Source organism: Desmodus rotundus, chromosome 8 (assembly GCF_022682495.2).
Source record: "Desmodus rotundus isolate HL8 chromosome 8, HLdesRot8A.1, whole genome shotgun sequence".
NCBI lineage: Eukaryota > Metazoa > Chordata > Mammalia > Chiroptera > Phyllostomidae > Desmodus > Desmodus rotundus.
This window is the reverse complement of record NC_071394.1, coordinates 44,141,363-44,163,000: the sequence shown is the minus strand read 5'-3', so window position 1 is coordinate 44,163,000 and position 21,638 is coordinate 44,141,363. Positions and strand designations below refer to the sequence as shown.

General features: G+C 39.3%; 1 protein-coding gene across 2 annotated transcripts in view; it reads left to right on the top strand.

Moving 5' to 3' along the window:
* UBXN2B (UBX domain protein 2B) overlaps positions 1–20,915 on the top strand; it is a 30,575-nt gene extending 9,660 nt beyond the window's left edge. Inside the window, exons 3-8 of one of the 2 annotated variants that reach the window (XM_053930024.1) lie at positions 2,032–2,182; positions 4,021–4,104; positions 4,922–5,031; positions 7,501–7,638; positions 12,424–12,585; positions 16,535–20,915. In XM_053930024.1, the coding sequence (XP_053785999.1) occupies positions 2,032–2,182; positions 4,021–4,104; positions 4,922–5,031; positions 7,501–7,638; positions 12,424–12,585; positions 16,535–16,697 (808 nt within the window). In that variant the 3' untranslated portion in view covers positions 16,698–20,915. Of the gene's footprint in view, positions 1–2,031; positions 2,183–4,020; positions 4,105–4,921; positions 5,032–5,348; positions 5,557–7,500; positions 7,639–12,423; positions 12,586–16,534 lie in introns of those variants that run through there. The other variant, XM_053930025.1, reaches the window with a different exon arrangement.
* The last annotated feature ends 723 nt before the right edge of the window (positions 20,916–21,638 follow it).

Below are 21,638 nucleotides of genomic sequence, written 5' to 3'. Positions count from 1 at the left end.
AGATATAGGGAATAAGTGAGTAGTAAAGACAGAAGTCTTTAAAAGTTCTTATTCTGAGATACAGGAAAAATGTGATTGCTAATGGGAAGATTCATGTGGGGATCATAAATTTGGTTTTGGAGAAATGAACTTGATTCAAGTAGGGAGCTTTTAAATTCATCACTATACCCTAAGTAAGAGGCTGCTGAAAACATATTTGAGAGTCATCTTTATAGAGGATGTTGTTAGTTATGGGAGTGGACAAATATTTTGATGATCAGATGAATTTAAACAGAACAAGGGTCAAGGATACAGTCGTACTTAATTTCGAAAGAGGAAAGATGGATGGGTTGTGGATCTAAATATAAAAGGAAAACAGAACAGTGTCTTCATGACTTGGAGGTAGGCAAAGATTTCTTAAACAGGTAATGAAAAGCATTAACCATAAGGGAGCTAGTTAAGTCTTTTTCCAACGTCTGATTCTCCAGTAAAGTCTTTCTTACCAAGACGGTGATAAAAAGGAACTAGAGACAGTACTTGTACTTCCCAGATGAGAGATGTGGGGTAGGGAGCCAAGGACCTGCTGCAGGAGATAGCTGTATCCGGAAGCCTTGCTTTTCTTCTCTTTTCTTTTTTCTTTCCTCTTCTTGTTCTTTTCTCTCCTTCCCCTTCCTTTCTTTATCATTTTATTTCCCTTTCTCTTTGTCTTAGCTACCTAAAATCATCTGCTGTCCAGCTCCTAATACTAACACTTGTCTTAAGAGCCAGCTATGTATGGTGCCAGGTGGGTGCTTGAAATATTGGACGATCACTTTGTAAAGTATATGGACTGTCTAACCACTGTGCTGTACACCTGAAACTAATACAAAATAATATCGAATATAAATAGTAATTGAAAAGTAAAATTTAAAAATAAAGAGAAGAGAAATAAGAGCCAGCTATGTCAGCTTATGGTCTCTGAGTATAGGTTTGGCAGGAAGGCTTCCATTGGCTCTGGGTAACCAGGGGCCCCAGTGTATCCCCGAGAGTGCTAGCAGGACAGATGCAACCCGACCTCCACTCCCAGCCAGGCCCTCAGCCGCTGTGAGCCAGCCTTATGTTAGCGTCTGTTAGTGGATTCTGCTTGCTGGTGTCCACTTGTTCTCCAGGTGGACTTTTTTCTTCACTTGTAGTGAATTGGGAGCTGGTTTGCCATTCCCTCTTTCTGTCCAGTTTTGCAGATACTAATTTTGGAGAAAGTATTGAAGGTGACCTCCATTCTTAGTCTCCCATGCTGATTCAATTTGCCCCCTTCCTTTTGTTTTGTGAGTTGGTTCAGTGCAAATTTGAAACTGGTTTGGAGGGAATGGGTAGTTCAAAACATGAGCTCTGATTGTCATCTTACACTAGAAATCTGCATGTTAATATTTCATTGGTTGTATTTTCTGTTCTTGATTTAAAAAAATCTTAAAAAATAAAATAGGACACTAACGTAAAGGAAATTCTTATGTTCTGAAGTTGGAGTGAGACTAAGAATCAGTTTCAACATATTAGTTTATACACTGAAAAAACTTGTTTGTGGTCTAAATTATTTACCTTTACACAGGGGGTTATAATTTTTCAATCCAAAAAATTGAGCAAACCTTCTATGTGTAGCCTTGTAGTCTAGATTTAAGTGTTCACACTGTCTGAATCTAGAGGTCTCTTCACTAACTGGGTCCGTACTGAGTGTGGGTTCCTTGGGGAAGAGCCTTAGCTTCCATCAGCACTTCTTCCCCACACACCAAACGTGCACTTGATCACCATTGCCAAGCCGGAGGGAGGAAGAACAAGCAGGTTCTCATGCCACGTGCTGAGCTTGCTACAGGAATCTCCACAAACCCCATGAGAAACTATATGAACTGTTCACTATTTAATTCTTTAATCCTACATTTAAAATTAAGTATTTCCCCAGAAGGCATATACATTTTTCTTTTTAAATAAAAGTTTTGTTCTAAGACTGTGTAGCTTTTTACTTTAAAGTAGTTTATGTCTGTATTCTAAGTTTTTATTCATGAACTGTGATATTTAAAGGTTCTATTCAAGTGAGCATGAATACAGTGGGTTACATATAGCTCGACCATCAACTGGGAAAATTGTGAATGAACTTTTCAAAGAGGCAAGGGAACATGGGGCTGTCCCTCTGAATGAAGCCACGAGAGCTTCAGGTGATGACAAATCTAAGGTAATGCTCAATTTTAAAACTAAGTATGCTGTTTATATTTTTGATGTCCTGTATAGTTTTTTATATTATGTAACATTCTTTTTTTCTAACTATATATTTCTCTTTTAAATATTTTATTCCTTTTCATATGATTATAATCTTTCTATTAATGATTGAAAGTTGAGGCAGTTTCTTACATTTTTATGTAAATCCTCTACTTATGTTTTTATTTTGATATAATTATAGACTCACAGGAATTTATAAAATGTGTACAGAAAGGTCCTGTGTACCTTTTACACGTTTCCCCCTTTACCCCAATGGCGAATGTTGTTTGCATTTCCCTAACAGTTGTGTGTTGAATAGCTCTTCATGTGCTTATTTGCCACTGTCTTTATTATCCTCACTAGTAAAGTGTCTCTTCATGACTGTGGCCCATTTTCAAATTGGATTGTTTTGTTACAAACAAAATTGTTTGAGAGTTATTTTAATAGGTGTGCGTTCTTTGTAAGATAATATTTTTTGCATGTATTTCCTCTTAGACTGTAGCTTGTATTGTCATTTTATTATCAGGGTTTTTCATACAGCAGAAGTTTTGGTAAATTCCAGTTTATCTTTTTTTAAAATAGATTATGCTTTTAGTGTCTTGTCTAAGAACTTCTCACCTCATATTAGATCCCAAAATTTTCTCTGTGTTATCTAGAGAAATATCATAGTTTTACATTTTCCATTTAAACCTGTGACCCATTTTGAGTTAATTTTACATAAAGTTTAAGTCAAGGTTCCTATTTTGACATAATAAAGGACCAGTTGCTCCACCATTATTGAAAAGGCTCTTTTTCCTTCATTGGATTATTTTTGTACCTTCTTCAATTTCTGCAAAACTATAGACACGGTATTGGTATATAAAGAAAACTTCTAGTGTGTTTCTGTGTTAATTATTATGTGTCTTCACAATGAACATTTCCCCACCTGATTTCCCCGTCACATCATTTGGGGAGATTTGCTGAACTACCGCGTCGTCTCAGATGCCACAGACCAGCAGCTTTCCCGTGTGCCCGGGCGCACACGTGTCGTCCTGACAGGTGTCTCTGCTGAGAGACACTATTTTAAGTGAAAAATAAATTTTTAGTTTTTGTTATTTACCAATAGCTTGAAATTCTTTTTTTAGTGAAATCTAAGGTAATTTTGGTTCTTGAAAGTTCTCTAATTCTGTAAGAAAAATGTGGAATTGATACAGTTTAGTCTATAGAAAAGAAAGCAGTGTGATCATTAAAAGCTCATTTATGATATAAATGGTGGTTAAAAGGAATGGAGTTTTTAACTCATAAGCTGTCCTTCCTGAAAAACAAAAGATCTGTGGTCAGTGTAGCAAAATAAAAAGCATAATTGTCTTGTTAAAGTTGAATAAAAAGCAACGTATAAAATAAGTATAGAGCTTTTCTTCAGGGTAATTTATACCTGCTTATAAAATTTTTTCTTTATGACTCTCTTTGTGAAATATGATTTAAACATAGTTTTTATTATAAGACTTGTCATAAAATATTAGTGATGGCTTTTAAAAATCTTATACTTGAAAATTTATATTTCAGTGTATATATGCATTTTTGAGTTTAAGATTGGCTTAAGTTATTTCTGCTCATGAATTACGAATGTTTTTATGGAAAGAAACATAATTTCTTACTTGAATACACTTCTCTGTAACATAGGACTTTAATTTTATTATAACATTTTCCTAGAAATTACAAACCAGTTTGACTAATTACAGTTTTATCTAGTTTTAAAATACATATGACACATTATTGTAAGATTTTGCTTAATAAGCCTTAGTGAATTTTTGGCTCACTGGCTGTGTATGTTAGTCTTTTACAGGTGGAGGGTACAGATTGGGTAATTCCTTTTGTGAGCAGTCCGAGTACATCTATGGAGAAAACCAGCTGCAGGATGTAGGTATAGTAATCCAAATGGGAAATTAGAGATATCGGCCTCTAGTTACTACTGTTTGTTTTAAAATTAAAAATTGTTTATATACATATCTCTTTGTTTTCTTAATTTGTGAAACATGGATTAAAATGTTGATGTGTATGTTTTCAGTCTCAAATTTTATATTTTGTATCCCAAATGTGCCTTACAAAAATAGACATATAACTATTTGTTGAAAGAATATATGATTCATTGTAAAATGAGCTTACATATATATGATGATAATTATTATAAATGGTGTACTGTCATAATATAGAGTGAGCTAAGTTGTAAATATAGCAACACCTTAAGTCATTATTTCTATTACCTTTTGAAATTTTATAGTTATAACTTCATTTTAAACATGTAGGTTAGCCTTGGAGGGTCACTGGAAATTCTCTCTTGCCTCTTGGAATGAATATGTAAGCTCTGTACCAGAAAATTGGACACAGAAAGAGAGGGGTGGGTGTGGAGTAGCAACTGGCTGCTCTACTGCTTTCATTTTCTCAGTGAACTAGAATAATTTTACTTCCAGGCCAGGGTGCAGGGGAGGGGCCTGTGGGATCTTCAGTATTTCAGCCATTGTCCAGTTGTTACACCAAATGCAGATCGGTTTAGCAAGCACACGTCATTTCATTTATGTCGTTATTTTAACTGTGGGTAAAAAATGTACAAATACTCCATGTTTTAAGTTAAGTAAATGATGTAATATGTTCAGAAATACCACATTTGAAACTTAAAATTGTTTGATGCCGATGGATTTTTTAATTACTTTATCTTTTTTCCCCCTATGCTCAAAAGGTTCAGGTTTTGCTTAAATTGTGGAGCAACGGGTTCAGTTTAGATGATGGAGAATTGAGGCCTTACAGTGACCCAACAAATGCTCAGTTTCTGGAGTCTGTTAAAAGAGGGTAAGCTTTATTATTTGTGTTAGATTGTTGTTGCTGTTGTTAGCAGAATGCTGTTCAGTAGGGCACTACTGGCACTACTGGTTAAGAGTTATATTATGTGAGTGGTTCCTGGGGAAGGGTTGTTTTAAGTAGATAAAGGATATATTGCTGGTTTTCAACTCGGGGGGTGGGGAGGCAGTAAGACTTTGGTCCCTTTAAAAGTCTGAGGAAGCTATGCTCCCAACTCTAAGAAGAAGCATCTCAGTGTAGTAAGTCAGTGAATTGATTAGCATGTAGCTGCCCATCCACTAAGCCACTGTCCTGCTTACTGTTGACAGGGTGATTGTCATTGCATGTATGCCTGAAACTCAGCAACTTACATTAGAAATCTTTTAAAGTGGCATTACTCCTCGCAGAAGATTTCAAAAGGTTAGCTTGAAGTTATAGTTTATGAAAGTAAACTGGATATACAGTACTCTGACCCATCTAAAGAACAACATAACTCAGTAGCTCTTCTTTCTGAAGGATAAGATATTTTGCTGAGATCTTGGTGAGGAACCGGGAGATTTAAGTAGCAGTGAAGGAGGTTATACTCCACCCAGGAACTGCAGGCGGGGCTTCTCCACCCATCCAAGTGATGAAATATGTCCAAGGAGAGTGGCTTCAGTGGAATGAGGATGAAATTCACTGGAGTTGAGATAGCGAAGGCACTTCGAAGGAAAGGTATTTTAGAACACTAATTAGCATGAATTATCAACTTGAATTCTAGAAAGATAATATCAGGATCCAAAGACAAAACAAAAAACAACACAGGAGATGCTATTAGCAATATGCTGAAGTCATTGAGAAAGGTGGGAAGCTGTCCTGGGGGGGAGTATATGGTGAGTGATAAATACAAGTATATAATAGTTTAAGTCAACGCTATGGACATGGAACCCTGCAGAATCGCTGGAAGAGCTGGGAGTGAATGAGTAGGCAAAGTGTTCATCTGCTAAGTGAAGATCAACAATACTGTTGAAATCAATGCTTTTTTCAAGATGGTGGAAGAAAACATATTGATGATGAATGTACTATGCTGTAGATCAAAACTAGTGTATTAAATGAAAATAATCTCAACTTTGTAGGCTACTGTTCACACAATCATGGTATACTTATTTTTTTGTTTAATTTGAACCACACCATGTCCTCAAGTGCAAATTATGATCAAGAACAGTTTAAAAAAACTCCTTGAAAACAACGAATGATGTCAGATAATGATTATCTACTGTATAATCATTATTCCCTTTTTATAACAAATATTTTGTAACACCATCTTTATCATCATCAAAGGAGAACTCAAAAATAATATCATCTGCCCTGCTGGTGTAGCTCAGTGGATTGAGCGCAGGCCTATGAACCAAAGGGTTGCTGGTTCGATTCCCAGTCAGGGCACATGCCTGGGTTGCGGGCCAGGTCCCTGGTAGGGGGCATGCAAGAGGAAACCACACATTGATGTTTCTCTCCCTCCCTTCCCCTCTAAAAATAAATAAATAAAGTCTTTTTAAAAAAATCATCTATCTATGTATATCATTTCAAAAAAAATGTAAACTATATCTTTAAAATATTCAGGGAATAAAAGAAAGTAATTTACCATAAAATTACACATGTTTCAATTTCTAAATGCCTGGATATGACCACACCAGATGATACAACAACACAGTCAGGTAGGTTGCTCCTATGTGCAGTCTAGCACTTCTCATGTAACTGTGACAGTCGTAAAAACAGAACAATAAGATATGTGAAGTTGGCAACTTCATTACTATAAGTGGCGTTGCAATCAGGGACTTGGTCAAGTTCTAAGTAAAACAAGTTGTAATCTTCCCTCAGTTTATATGGAAGATGGAAATTTCAAAGCATATTAATACAGTACCAAAAAACCCAGTTTTTGAGTTTTTGTTTATATGTGAGACACAGCGTAAGCCTTAGGTTTTAGGCTCAGACATGTTGGCATCATATGACCCTCTGGCAGGGCATTCAGCGTGTCAGTGGAACCCGAGACAAGTCTTCCTTGTGAAAGACAACTCCCCCGTGCCAGAGCGTCTTTCGTCCCCGCCCTCACTGAACAGCAGCTCTCAGAGTCATACACTAATAAAAATACCCCTATCATTGTGCAAACTTCCTTCAGAGAGTTTAGAAAGAAATATCTGCATTAACTATATGTCCTCACAGGAATTGTCTAGTGTTAATTTAGGTAAGCACTGCTGTCTCAAGATTTGTCAGAACCACTCCAAGATGACTATGACAACAAAGAAAACCCCTTGTTGAGAATCACTAAGGAAAAATGTGATGCAACTTTAAGAAGGAAATATCTACAGAAATATCTGTACATAAACATCTAACCAATCATCACAGAAATTTTTGTGTTACAAAAAGTGTGGTTTTCCATTGTAGCTCACAATTTGATTCATTTTTTTTCAAAACTTAACCAAAGACCTTTTTCTCCTTTTTAAGAGAAATTCCTCCGGAGCTTCAGCGACTGGTTCATGGTGGCCAAGTGAACTTGGACATGGAGGACCATCAGGATCAAGAATACATAAAACCCAGGTGGAGGTTCAAGGCTTTTAGTGGAGAAGGACAAAAACTTGGAAGGTAGAATTCTAAAATGAGAAAAAGACTTGTCTTTGTTCAATGTGAATTTCTTTTGAGGATTAAAAAAAAATCAAAATAACCTAGAAAGTAAAAAACTAAGACTTTGCTGATGGAATCAGATATGCAGATCTGATTAATTGCTAATACTTAGATAGCAATTGTCATAGCCCGGACCCTCTAAGCACCTTACATACATGAACTCACTTAATCTTCACAACAGCTCTTCACATGCCCATCCTATTATTCCACTTGCAGATGCAGTATTTTGCCCACAGTGACTGAGCTGTGAAGTGATTAGTATGTGGAATTCAAACCGGGCACTCTGGCTCTAGAGTCTGCTTTTACCATTTTGCTGTCCTGCCTCTTTCTGATTACGTGGGCTCAAAGGGGGGTATTGTAAGGATTGTTGATTAGGTAAAACAATAGATGTCTTAGATGATAGCTTTAAGCATGCCTGTCTGCCATTAAGCTCTTGCAGCAAGAACAATGTATTTAAGTTGGTTGTTTTCAATGTATTTTAAGTAGCCAAACTCTTACTTAAGTTATGGAAGCCCAATATATAAAACACATAAAACCTGAGTTCCTGGGGTCACAGGAGAAGGAGGAATGATCTTCTGAGACTTTTCCAAAGAACCCCTAGGACTTTGATGAGCACAGTTTAGAAACCAATGTGCATAGTATAGTGTACGAGTGGACTGACTCCTTTATGACAGCCTGGCTTAAAAGACTTCATAAACCTTGTAAAATAAGTTGGTAAAAGTCACCCCCCATTTGTCCGCATATCGCTACAGGTGACCGTGGAGTTGCGGCGTTGGCCATGTGTCCAGTGTACTCTTATACATGTTTTGTTTCTCTTCATATGAGTCCTTCCCTTCCAAGTTCTTCTCAATTGCCTTGTGCATCCTGGTTCTCTATTCCCCACTCAATATTCATTCTTAATTCCTGTCTTTCATATCTCAGGTCCCTATTTTTGTAGCCTTTTCTGCTCGTAGAGACTGATTTCTGAGACATGTAGGAAATACAGGAACGTGTATTGACCTGGCTTTTTTTAGCACCCAGGTCCTTCAGTGCCTGGTCACAAGTCTACTTGAGAATGTTCTTCCTCATCTCTCTCTACTCCCAGCACAGGTCAGACTTCTGAACTGTTCTCTTTCTCCCCTCCTTTTGTCTTTATAACTCTGACCACAGATATATTTTTTAAAATACTTTCTAGTACTTCTCATTTTTACTTAATATTTATTGAGATTATTATTTTAATTAGAATATAGATAAAATGCCCAGTCATCTCTTTTCTCTGTACATATTCTTTTTTGATTATATGAATTTATGACCAATAATTAATGTTAGATTGCGTGTCTTTGTTAATAGAAGTACAATAAATCTAGAATTGAAGAAGTTAGCAAAAAGGAAAGATAGCTGATTATAATCGGTAATTTTCACTAATGAAAATTAGGAGATTATTTGGTTATAGTATCTTACAAAGGCCATTCTTTTTCTTATTATGCAGGTAGCTAGAGAGAATGACCAAAAAAGGAGAAAATGATGGAGGAGAATGATAAAGATTAGAGATAGTAATGCTGCACTAACACTTAGCCATACTGGTCAGGGTGTTTGAGTGCAGAAAGCTAAATCTAGTTGCTATATTAAATAGTAAAGAGTTTCTTACAGAGCCTTGGATAGTTTGTAGAATTTCTGAAAGAGAGAGCAAACCAAGCATTCCTTAGACAGAAATAAGCCAACAGGGAACTTTGTAGAGGAAACACCTCCTGTGTCCCCAACAGTTTGCTCAGTGCTCATGAATCTCGGGACCAGACGCTAGAACGCTCTATCGTGGCTCTAGAAGAAAGAAATGCCTCCAGCACCGTGGTAAGAAGAAGTGTTGCTTCCACTTCCAGTGCTTACTTTCACCATTGGTTTGCTCAGTACGGGTGGAATTGTATAAAATCCTAACTGCAGAGGAGTCTGAGAAATGTAGCCTTTAGAAGTTTCAGCTTCTCGAGTATAGGAAATTTATCAGAGTACCATGAGCCTGTGTGATGCACATGAACCCAAATATTGAATAATTGAATATATGTATTCCAAGAAAGCGAAGAATTGCATCGAAACGTTTGAAGACTTTACATTAAATTCAGTGGTACCTCAGTATTTATCGTTAATTCATTTGGAACTTGTAACAAGTGCCAAAACCGACGAGTACCGAACAAGTGACAAGTGATAACACATTTTCTCTTGCGGAGCAGTGGCATAACTCATCCAAGTTCTAGCAACTGCGACAAGTCTCAAGCAGGCGCCAAGTGCCAGAACATTTTTTTTCTTGTCAAAATGTGATGAGTCTAGGGCTTGACAAGTGGGTACCAACATATGACTGTGTGTTGAAATATAAAAATTCTGACAGTTACAATAGTAACTTTTTAAAGTAGTTCATTTCCCCATACTTTCAGACAACTATTTATTGAACAGAGAAATAATTAAAAAGAAGCAAGAAAAAAAAAGGAAATAATTATATTGTCCTCCATAGCTGGCAGTCTAATTGCAAAAAGATTATTACATAGTTGAAAACTAACCTAATTTTTTATTGTGATATACAGATATTTATGGGGTAAAGCTAAACATAAAGAAAAGCATTAACCGGTACCTTCAGTTAATATAATAGGAGCATAAATCATAGATATAGAACTGCACAGTTAACAATGGTAGAACAGATGGTACTATTTTATTAAAATAAGTTTAGCGAGTAAGAGCAGGTTGAGCAGAAGACCATGATGTGAAGCAGATCTCTTTTTGTACTTAGTAGTCACTGTTTGTCATACTGTTCAATCCAAAAGATTCTATTTGCTACCCTCACTCATTCCAGCCACTATACCTGAGGTTTGATTTCACCTTGGTCTCTGGACCTTCAGGGCTGTTTTTCTCTAAAATCTAACAGCTAGTCTCTTCCTTCCTCCCTTTTCCGCATTTTCTTAACCCAGGAGTTCTGCGGCCCCCTTGCCTTAGTGTACAGCCATGGGATTTGTCTGTCCCTGTGCTGTTTGGTGCTGCTGGGGGCGACTGCACACCAGGGCTGGGCAGGCCAGCTGCTCCTCTCCCATTGTCAAAGAATGTTCCCACATCATCCCTGCTTTCCCTAAACCTCCCGTTCTCCCCCTTCTACCGCAGCACATGTCTTTGCTTCTAGCTTTGCGGAGAAAATAGAGCCTGGTAAGAATTAACTTTCTTCATATATTCCCCTTAACCTCTAAGTTTATTAAATTTATTTTCTTTTCAGCCAGAAGATGTTTCTCCTGTCCAAGGGAATTAGTATGCTTACATCCTATGTCCTTTCCTCCAGCTTCTCTGGAAACCTCATTTTATCAATTAATTTCGCTATTTCCTTTTTTTAAGATTTTCTTTTTAATGTAATTCTTGAAACATATAAACAATATATTAATAATGTCACTATCATTTGATTAATTGGAAGATAAGGAGAAAGGTTTATTTTAAGTATGTTTTATTGATTATGCCATTACAGTTGTCCCACTTTTTAAAATTTTTATTGTTATTCAATTACAGTTATCTGCATTTTCTCCCCATCCCTCCACCCCACCCCATCCGAACCCACCTGCCTCCCCCACCTCCACCCTGCCCCTTGATTTTGTCCATGTGTCCTTTATAGTAGTTCCTGTAAACCCCTGTCCCCACTGTCCCCTCCCCACTCCCCTCTGGCTATTGTTAGATTGTTCTTAACTTCAATGTCTCTGGTTATATTTTGTTTGCTTTTTTCTTTTATTGATTATGTTCCAGTTAAAGGTGAGATCATATGGTATTTGTCCCTCACCGCCTGGCTTATTTCACTTAGCATAATGCTCTCCAGTTGTCCCATTTTTTTCTGCCCTTTATTCCCCTCTGCCCTGCATCTTCCCTCCCTCTAGCATTACCCCCCTTAGTTCATGTCCATGGAAGTTCTCTGGCTTCTCCATTTCCTATACTATTTGATAAGGAGAAAGTTTTAAGTGGCAAATAGATGAAACTTTGAAGGCTAAACATTAAGTTAACATAACTTTTTAAACTTTTTATTTCCTATTAAGTTATGATATGTGCAAAAGTAGCTGGCGCCTGTCGGTACACTGTCCTAGGATTACTGGTACAGGCATAACTTGTTTTATTGCACCTCATTTTATTGGGCTTCATAGGTGTTACATTTTTGACAAATTGAAGGCAAGACCCTTTACCAGCAAAAAGATTACCACTTGCTTTATTGTGGTACTCACTTCATCGCGGTGGTCTGGAACCAAACCTCATTATCTTTGAGGTTTGCCTGTGTAACATACCTTCATACCATAACATTCCCCTGTTTTATAAATTACAGAACTGTGAGTCAAAGAGATTAATTTAAGTTTACACACGAGCATAGCTGAGATTTGAAACCAGGTCTGTCTGTGCTCTTAGCCATTGTTTGATGTTAACTCTAAGTTGCTCAGATTTCTGACTAAAGGTTGATGCGTGATAAACAGTTTCATGAAATTTCAAAGGATAAAAGGAGGAAAGAATACACAGATAGGCTTTTGAAAGAGATTGGAAAACTAAATCAAAATCATAGGATCCAAAATAATGTATAATATAATGAAAGAAGTTGGAAGAAGTATAGGAGACCCACAGCAAGCCATGTTCCTGCTGGTCCAGCAGCCATGGAGGAGGGGGGATAGCTCGAGAGCCAGGTGTAGGACTAAGTGGTTAGTCCACTTCTCCAGTTCATCTTGTCTCATGTGTTTGGATTTGTGTTCTAATTCTTGCGTTCTTCTTTCATAGCCTTACACCTGAAATTGTCAGTACTCCTTCCTCACCAGAAGAGGAGGACAAGTCAATACTCAATGCAGTTGTTCTTATTGATGATTCAGTGCCAACAACCAAGATTCAGATCAGGCTGGTAGATGGGAGTCGTTTGATACAAAGATTCAATAGTACACACAGGTAAGCTTCGAGTTGGCTGTCACGCACATGGTTACTTACCTGTGTAAATTGCATGTGACTTGAGTAATGCAGAAGATTCTTTAGATTTGCAGTAAATTTTTAACAAAAGAAAGAAAAACTTGAAAAGGGTCATAGCTATGTGTAGAAGTGAAATACTTAGTAATTAAACATCTTTTGTAAACTGTCCAAATATTAATGCAAATCCAGATATCACTCAAAAAAGTAAAGAAAAAAGTTAAATGCTACAGTTTTGCACTGTTGCTAAAACCATGTGAAGTGGAATCAGATTTAATTTAATATAGTAAAACCTTATTTGGACTTTACTCATATAAAAATTTATGGTAATTCTGATCGGGATTAACTTTTACATAGCTAATTCTTTGTAATATAAATTTGTAGTGTAAAGTTTAATTGTGTATTGTCAAGTACTTCATATAAACCGTTGTTAATGCCATTTTAACATTCATTTGGACATCGACATTTGTGTTAATATTTTTGTTCATTACATCCCTCTGAGGGATACATTTATGATCTTAGTTATTATGTATACGTAAAAGTAATCTTTTTTCCTTTAAATCATTTTTTATTTTTCAATTGAAGTTGATATACAATATTATATTAACTTCAGGTGTATAACCCAGTGATAAGACATTATATAACTAATAAGTGCTCATCTTGATTAAGTCTCATACCCAGCTGACACCATGCAGTTATTAGAATATTATTGACTATATTCCCTATATTGTATTTTACATCCCCATGACTATTTTGTAACTACAATTTGTACTTCTTAATTCCTCCACCTTTTTCACCCATCCCCGCCCCGCCGTGTGGCAGCTGTCAAAATGTTCTCTGTGTCTGTGAGTTTGTTTCTGTTCTGTTTGTTTGTTTTTTAGATTCAATTGTTGATAGATACATATTTATTGCCATTTTATTGTTCATATTTCATCCTTCCATTGTCGTTGTCTTCTTCCTCTTCTTCTTTTCTTCTTCTTAAAGAAGACCCTTTAACATTTCATGTAATACTGGTTTGGTGGTGATGAACTCTTTTAGCTGTTTCTTGTCTGGGAAGCTCTTTATGTGTCCTTTGTTTCTAAATAATAGCTTTGCTGGGTAATCTTTGTTGTAGTTCTTGCTTTTCATGACTTTGAATATTTCTTGCCAGTCCCTTCTGGCCTGCAAAGTTCCTGTTGAAAAACTTATAGGAGCTCCCCTGCAGGTAACTGACTGCTCTTCTCTTGCTGCTTTTAAAATTCTCTCTTTGTCTTTACCCTTTGGCATTTTAATTATAGTGTGTCTTGGTGTGGGCCTCTTTGAGTTCATCTTGTTTGGGACTCTGTATTTCTTGGACTTGTATGTCTATTTCCTTCACCAAGTTGGAGTAGTTTTCTGTCATTATTTTTTAAATAGGTTTTCAAGTTCATGCTCTCTTCTACTTCTGGCACCCCCGTAACGCAACTGTTGGTATGCTTGAAGTTGTCCCAGAGGTTCCTTACACTATCCTCATGTTTTGGGATTCTTTTTTTGCTGTTCTGATTGGGTGTTTTTTGCTTCCTTATATTCCAAATCACTGATTTGATTTTCAGGTTCATCCATTCTACAGTTGATTCCCTGGAAGTTATTATTTATTTCAGTTAGTATATCCTGCATTTCTGACTAGTTCTTTTTTATGACTTCCATGTCCTTCATTATGCTGATGAAGTTCTCTCTAAGTTCATCTACTCTTCCCGTAAGTTCATTGAGCATCCTTAAAACAGTGTTTTGAACTAGTATCTAGTAGTGTTTTGAACTCTCTATTTAGTAGATTGCTTGTGTCCATTTTGTTTAGTTCTTTTTCTGGAGTTTTGATCTGTTCTTTCAGGGACTTGACAGGACATGTTTCTTTGTCTCATCATTTTGGCAGCCTCTCTGTGTTTGTTTCTATGTATTAGATAGAACTTCTATGTGCCCCAGTCTTGGCAGAGTGGCCTTACATAGTAGGTGTCCTGTAGAGTCCAGTGGCAGTCTCCCCATCACCCAAGTTGGGTACTTGAGGTGCACCCCATTCCTCATGTGGGCTGTATACACCCTACTGCTCTAGTCATTAAGCCCTGGTTGCCATTGGCGTGTCAGTGGGAGGGATTTACCCCCAGGCCAGCCAGCTGTAAGGACTAGCTGCAGTCACCACTGGGCAGGATCAGCTGTGCAGGGGACCATCCCACAGGGCAGGACTTACTTCAGCCGGGCTCTGGTGCCCACTGAGTCTGTCTCTTGAGTGTATCACTTGTGGAGGTGGTTGGGTAGTGCTTCAATGTGGTCTGAAGCTGTCCATTGGGTATGTTGGCTCTGGGGCCTCCAGGGAGGTGTAGGCCGAGGTTATCCACCACTGTGTTCGGCCTGGAACACCCGGCATGAGCCACAAAGTGATCTGCAGTTGTCTGCTATTTGTGCTGGGCTTGGTGATGCCAAGGAAAGGCCATGCTGTGAACCAAGGCAGGCTGCCATTCATGCTGGGCCTAGGGCCACTTAGCAAGAGGTACGGAGCACGCCAAGACCATATGCTGCTTGTTTTAGAGATTTTAGAAAGAGCTGAATCATACACCAAGACAGACCATTTGTATGGAAAAGGCACTGGAAAAAGCTTGGTGGGCCCACAAACTGGGTGGAGCAGGGTCTTAGGGAGTCACCATGGCAGGTCAAACAGTGTTAGCCAGGTTGATGGAGACTCCGATATGGTGCCCACCTGCCAGCTCTGTGTAGGAGGGCTCAGGAAAGGAACAGTGACCTCTACCAGCATTTCTGTCTGGGCGAAAGCTGCCCCTCCTACCCCACCCCCAGATGCGAGATATTAAGTTCCTTCCTGTGTGTCCCTGGTGCCTTTTGAGCTGTTGCCCCAGTGCTGGGGCTCAAGTGAGTGAGTCCAAGTAAGTCCGTGTGTGGGCCCTTTAAGAGGAATGCCTGGGACTACAGAATCCTCTATCTCACTCAGCCACAATCCCTGCTGGTTTTCACAGCCAGAAGTTATGGGGACTTCTCTCCCTGGCACTGGGACCCGTTATTCTTGGAGGGGACTTTTGCAGCCTACATGTTCCTCCCAATTTCTATCTTCCACATACAGGTATAGGACCAGCCCACTCTGCATCTTCGCCCCTCCTACCAGTCTCAGTGTGGCTTCTTCTTTATATCCTTAGTTGTGGGACTTTTGTTCAGCTAGATTTCAGGGAGTTCTGAATGATGGTTGTTCTCTAGTTTAGTTGTAATTTTGATGTGGTTGTGGGCAGAGATGTGCACTGCATTTACGTATGCCACCATCTTCACTGGCTGCCCTATGTCAAAATAATTTTTGAAAATTATTCGTATGACTTACACTTTTTATAGTTTCAGAATCACTCTGACACAGGCCAATTTGAGGTGGCTTTGTCTGGGTGATGTGCTGCTAAAATATTGTACACTCTGTATAAACTAGGGCTGCACTTTCATTGTAATAACATGGTTGAGCCCTAGCTGGTGTGGCTCAGTGGATTGAGCACCAGCCTGCAAACCAAAGGGTCGCTGGTTTGATTCCCAGTCAGGGCACATGCCTGGGTTGCAGACCAGGTCCCTAGTAGGGGGCACTCAAGAGGCAACCACACATTGATGTTTCCTTCTCTTTCTTCCCACCTTGCCCTCTCTAAAAATAAAATAAATAAAATCTAAAAAAAAATAACATGATTGACATTTTGTGCATAACTCGTGAAGATTGTCTCTGTTTTACAGTAAAAGTGGATACTAGGTACTCTCCAAAGTTAATCCTCACATTTTATCTTAAAGCTAAGATAAGTCCATCCATTGAAAGAGCATAAATTAAAGAAAGTTACAACACATTTTTTAAAGGTTTAGAATTGTGTAATTTTTATTATCAAAGTTTAGCTAAAAGCTTTCATAGCGATAAAACTTACATATCACAAATTATTTTTATTTTATTTTTCAGGATCCTGGATGTTCGGGACTTCATCGTACAGTCCCGCCCTGAATTTGCAACTCTTGACTTTATTCTCGTGACTTCATTTCCAAACAAAGAGCTAACAGATGAAAGCCTGACACTACAGGAAGCAGATATTCTTAACACTGTGCTTCTCCAGCAACTAAAATAATACTGCTCCTCCTGTTCATGCAGTAACACGGAAGAGAGATAATGTGCCATATTTAAAAGGAAAACTTTCTTACAAAAATACCAAACTGTTTTTATTATTTATACAGATACTTTTTGGTTTTATTCTTATTCTATCCTCCAACCTTAGCACAGATGAATTTGGGCAAGGAATGGATCTCAAGATAAATGTGTTTGAGTTTTTAGTTGTAGGGCTGACTGATGTTCATAGGTTTAAATATCCAGTCAAACCAAGTTGTTACATTCTCCGTGTTAATGTAACAACATTTGTTGGTAGAGAAAATGAACAAAACTCCATTCTGATAAATTTAGGGAAATTTGTACTAAAGTTTCTTCATGCTGCATCGATCGAGAGCCATTAAGGAATCTTCTGATCCAATATTTTGAACACTTTTCTGTAATATATACTAAAGAGTATCTGTATGCTGATTTTGAAGTGCTTTGATCATACGATGATTATTTCTCCTATTAAGATATTATGCATCCTTTTTACTGATGGATTTAGCTGTATTACTGTATCAAGAAAAGATAGTTTGGCCTTGTATTTTACAGAACTATGAGCATCATAACCTAGAAACAGACATAACAGTCAGCAGTCTTAAGATGGGGTCAACAGCACTTCAACACAGAGAAATCACAGGCCCTCTCAGAGCCTGCCTGATCACATGCATTTATTTGTTCGGCATGTATTTCTGGGGTGGGGGTCCCTAACCCGCAGGCCGCAGACCGGGCCCAGACCATGGTCTGTTAGGAACCGGGCCCCACAGCGGGAGGTGAGCGGCAGGCAAGCGAGTAAAGCTTTGCTCACATTACTGCCTGAGCTTCACCTCCTGTTCCAGCCTGTCCCCACCCCCCACCCCATCTTCCACAAACCCAGTCCCTGGTGCCAAACAGGTTGGAGTCCTCTGTTCTTGGGGACCCACTGTAGATATTAACACTATTCTAAGTGTCAAAACCAGAATGTATTCTACTCCAGAACAAAACAAGCGTAGAAATACAAGAGTGTCGATTCTGTCAGGCTGCCTAGATCTAAAGAATGGCCAGCAGGAATGTTTGCATTTCTGCTGAAGCCAGCTATGTCCTGAGTGAGGCGGGCTATGTCAGGAATCATAGAGAAGCTGTTCGTTCTGCCCAGAGACCACTTCATCTTAGGTCACCACTCCTGATTAGTTTCCTACTGCTGCTGCTAACAGATTGCTACAAACTCGGTGGCCCGTAACAGCGAAGACTCATTATCTTCCAGTTCTTCAGGTGAAACTAAACTAGCCTCACTGGGCTAGTATTAAGGTGCTGACAGGACTGCATTTCTTTCTGGAGACTCTGGGAGAAGCATTTCCTGGCCTTTTCGGCTTCTAGAGGCCACTTGCATTCCTTGGCCTGTGGCCTTCTGTGCCTGTCTTCAAAGCCAGCAACATTGTATCTTTCTGACTTTTCTCTGTCATTACATTTGTGACAATAGCCAGGAAAGGTTCTCTGCTTTTAAGGACTCACGTGATTAGATTGGGTCCACTAGGTCATCCAGGATTATTTTCCCATCATAAGGTCTACAGGAACCTTAACCACATCTTTAAATTCTCTTTTACCATGAAAAGTGACATATCACAGGTTCCTTCTGGAGGCTCCAGGGGCGAATCTGTGCTTTGCCTCTTCCAGCTTGTGGAGCCTGCTAGCATCCCTCACCGATGGTTGTATCCCTCCCCCTCTGATCTGCTGCTGTTCTTACCTCTTTTACTGCCAACTTTAATTCTGCTTTTCTCTTTTAAGGATCTTTGTGATTACATTTAGTTTACATGGATAATCCAGGATAATCTCATTCAAAATGCTTAATATAATGACATCTGCAAAACTCATGGGTTTGGAGATTAGAACATAAGGATTTAAGGGGCCGGGGGTGGGGGCACTGTTCCCCGCAGTTTACTGCTGCCTCAAAAATTCCCATCCATCCCCAAAAGTCATCCCATGCAGAAGTGCTCAAAAATCTCAGACCATTACAGCATCAGCTTCAAATGCAGTATCTTATCTGAATCTCACTCAAAAATCCCAAATCTCATTTAAATAAATCATCTAAACCAGGTTTGAGTGAGGACCTGTGTATGGCTCCTGAAGCACAGTCCCCTCCACCTGTGAGCCTAGAACCAGTTCTTTTCTCCCAAATGTGAAGATAGGACAGGCATAGAAAACCAGTTACAGATACTCCCATTCAAAAATCAGAAAACGGAATGAAAAACGGACACGCCAGTGCCAAGCAACCTAGAAATCTAGGCACACTCCTTGGGTCCCAGAGCCTGGAACTGGTCTGTTGTGGCGGACAGCACCGTCCTCTAGGCTTACGGCTTCCTCTCAGAGTCCTCAACTTTCTCGTGAAAGGTTTCGTAGTGCGTGTTTGCAGCCATACAGTTTCATCAACTTGTTTCTTGTCTGGAGTTCTGGGAGATCCGATCACCTCCCATTTCATACACCCTCTATACCTTTTAGTTTAAGAGGGCGCTGTCTGCTGGTATATATAACATTACAAAAAACTGGGGGATCTTCTGTGTATGTTACAGGATTCACTGTAGACTAGAGGCTCCTCCACATGCTTTTGCCTAAAATAAATAAGTCCATCTCTGATTTTGTTCTGAGGTGGCTGAGAGCATCTGTAAGTCACACTCCTAATCTCTTCCAAGAGCCTTTCGTGTGACTGAACACTCGGGCCTTTTTATCTTTCTCCAAGAGGTGTTAGCAGAGGTTGTACAGCTGCCCTCTTGCCTCTTTCCCTAGCGCAGGCTTTCCTGAATCTCGTCATTTTAATGTCTTTTGCCGTTTGGGTAGGCTACGAATTTTCAAGTCATCAAGTCCTGTTTTCCTTATATTTAACAGTTGTTCCCTCAGTTTATCTCCCCTCATATTTTACTACAATCTGCAAGAAGGAAGCAGGCCTCACCTTCTGCACTTTGCTTAGAAATCTCTAGCTAAACATACTAAGTTCATCACTTAAAACTTCTGCTTTTCACATAACCGCAGGACACAACGCAGCTGAGCTTTTGGCCGCTAACTATAATCTCTTTTCCTGCAGTTTCCCACATCATGCTCCTCGCTTCCCTCTGAGCTCTCACAGGCAGCACCTTTCGTGTTCCTATTTCTCCTCACAGTCTATTCACCACAATTTAGATGTTTTCTGTGGCGAGTCCCTGCCATGCGGCTTCCCCCCTTGGAGCCCTGACTGGCAGTGTTAAGGCGATCTTGGCTTTTTCTGTCATGCTCCTAAAATGTCTCCCACCCTCTCCTCACCGGCCAGTTTCAAAGCCGCTTCTGTAGTTCCAGGTGATGGTTGTGGCAGCACCCCGCTTCCAGGTATCTAGAGAACTCTTCCTGCTTGCTGCCAGGTGACCTGAATGTGCCAATGAGAGATTTAGAATTCACCTTTCTCAGGGGCCCTGGTTATTTTAAGGCAGAGGATTTACCTGGGGGGGGGGGGGGGCGGGATAAAACTGGGAGTGCTATCAGAAATTCCACCGACAGAAGCGTTGGTCCCACCACCACAAAGAAAACTTGTGAGGGTCATAATATAGAGTAAGAAGATTATTCCTAACTCTTCTCCTCAGAGTAGGACACCCTGTTTCTCCCCACTCACTGCAAACAACTTGGAGAATATAGAAATAATAGTTTAAAGAATCTCAGTTCAGAAAGTTGACAAGGGATACACTACATTTTCTCAGGAGCAAAATCATCTTCCTAAGGAAATAAGCTATTGAAACAAATGAGCGTTTTAAATAAAAGGGCATTGTTCTGCTTTGAGTTAACAAAATAAGGTGCGCGGGGGGTAGCCAAACCCTGTAAAATTACATGACATTTTATTCTTGGGGTTTGCTTTTATCAATCATGTGCACATACAGAACAGCTGCCATTTTTGCGTGCGGTAGTCTTCCCAAGGACGGGGTTTGCATTAGGAGAAAGAATTAGACGTCCAGAAGGGATGAACGGGGCTTCTCTACATGAACTGCATGGTATTTTGCTTCATGTAGAGTCATTTTCCTGGTTTCTTTTTACTGCTGCAGTCATGGTACCTTTGAACGTCCGTGAGCCTCTCAGAAGAGTCTGTCACAGTGAACAGCGAGGCAACCGTGTGCGAAGTCGGTGGTTTTGCATGGCATATATAGTCACAAACTTTGCAAGTGTCTGCTTACCAATAAAGAATGTTCTCACAGAAACTCACTGAAAATCCTTTTCAAAGTTTCCTTGATTTGCAGTTTTATTTGAGTGGCTTCATAGAGTATTTTAAGCAGGAGTGGTGTTTCCTGCAATGCATCTTTTTGATGGGCAGAGAAAAAACTGAGCTGTAGCAATGGAATCTCAGTTTCCCATTACTGTTTCTGGTTTTATTCCACCAAAATAAAGGTGCAAATTTTTCTCAACTCTTTGCCACAGTGGATTTCTGAAAACCTTGTCACAACATACGTTGATAAAGTGCAGCCGGTTTTCCCCCTTGAGTTTTGTCCCTGCTCAGTGATGCAAAAACTTCAGTGGAGTAAATTTGAAGATCTGATTGGCTGTATTGAGCAATTCATGAGTCAGGCAGCATCTCATCTAGCAAGTAGAGAGGAGCTCCAAAGGGTACAGAAAGGGAAAGGTTTTTAAAGGCAAGACAAGAAAGTTTATTTCAGGTCAAGGTAACATTCCTGGGGTGGGGGATGGAAGGAGTCTGTGTGGCAGATTACTTCATCTTCCTGCGAACAGAAAGGGCTGTGTCGTAAACCTGGCAAGCTCAGGAGGTCACCCGGCCGGCAGGCTGACAAGCTCAGTAACCAAAAGTAACCACGCAGGGTGCACTGATCACAAATTCCAAGCTGGTCAGGTCATAGCCGGTAGTTAACTGCCCAGGCCTATTACTTTCTTACAAAGGTCAGTCTTTACCTTTGCAAAGTGAGCCCTTTCCATTGTTCTT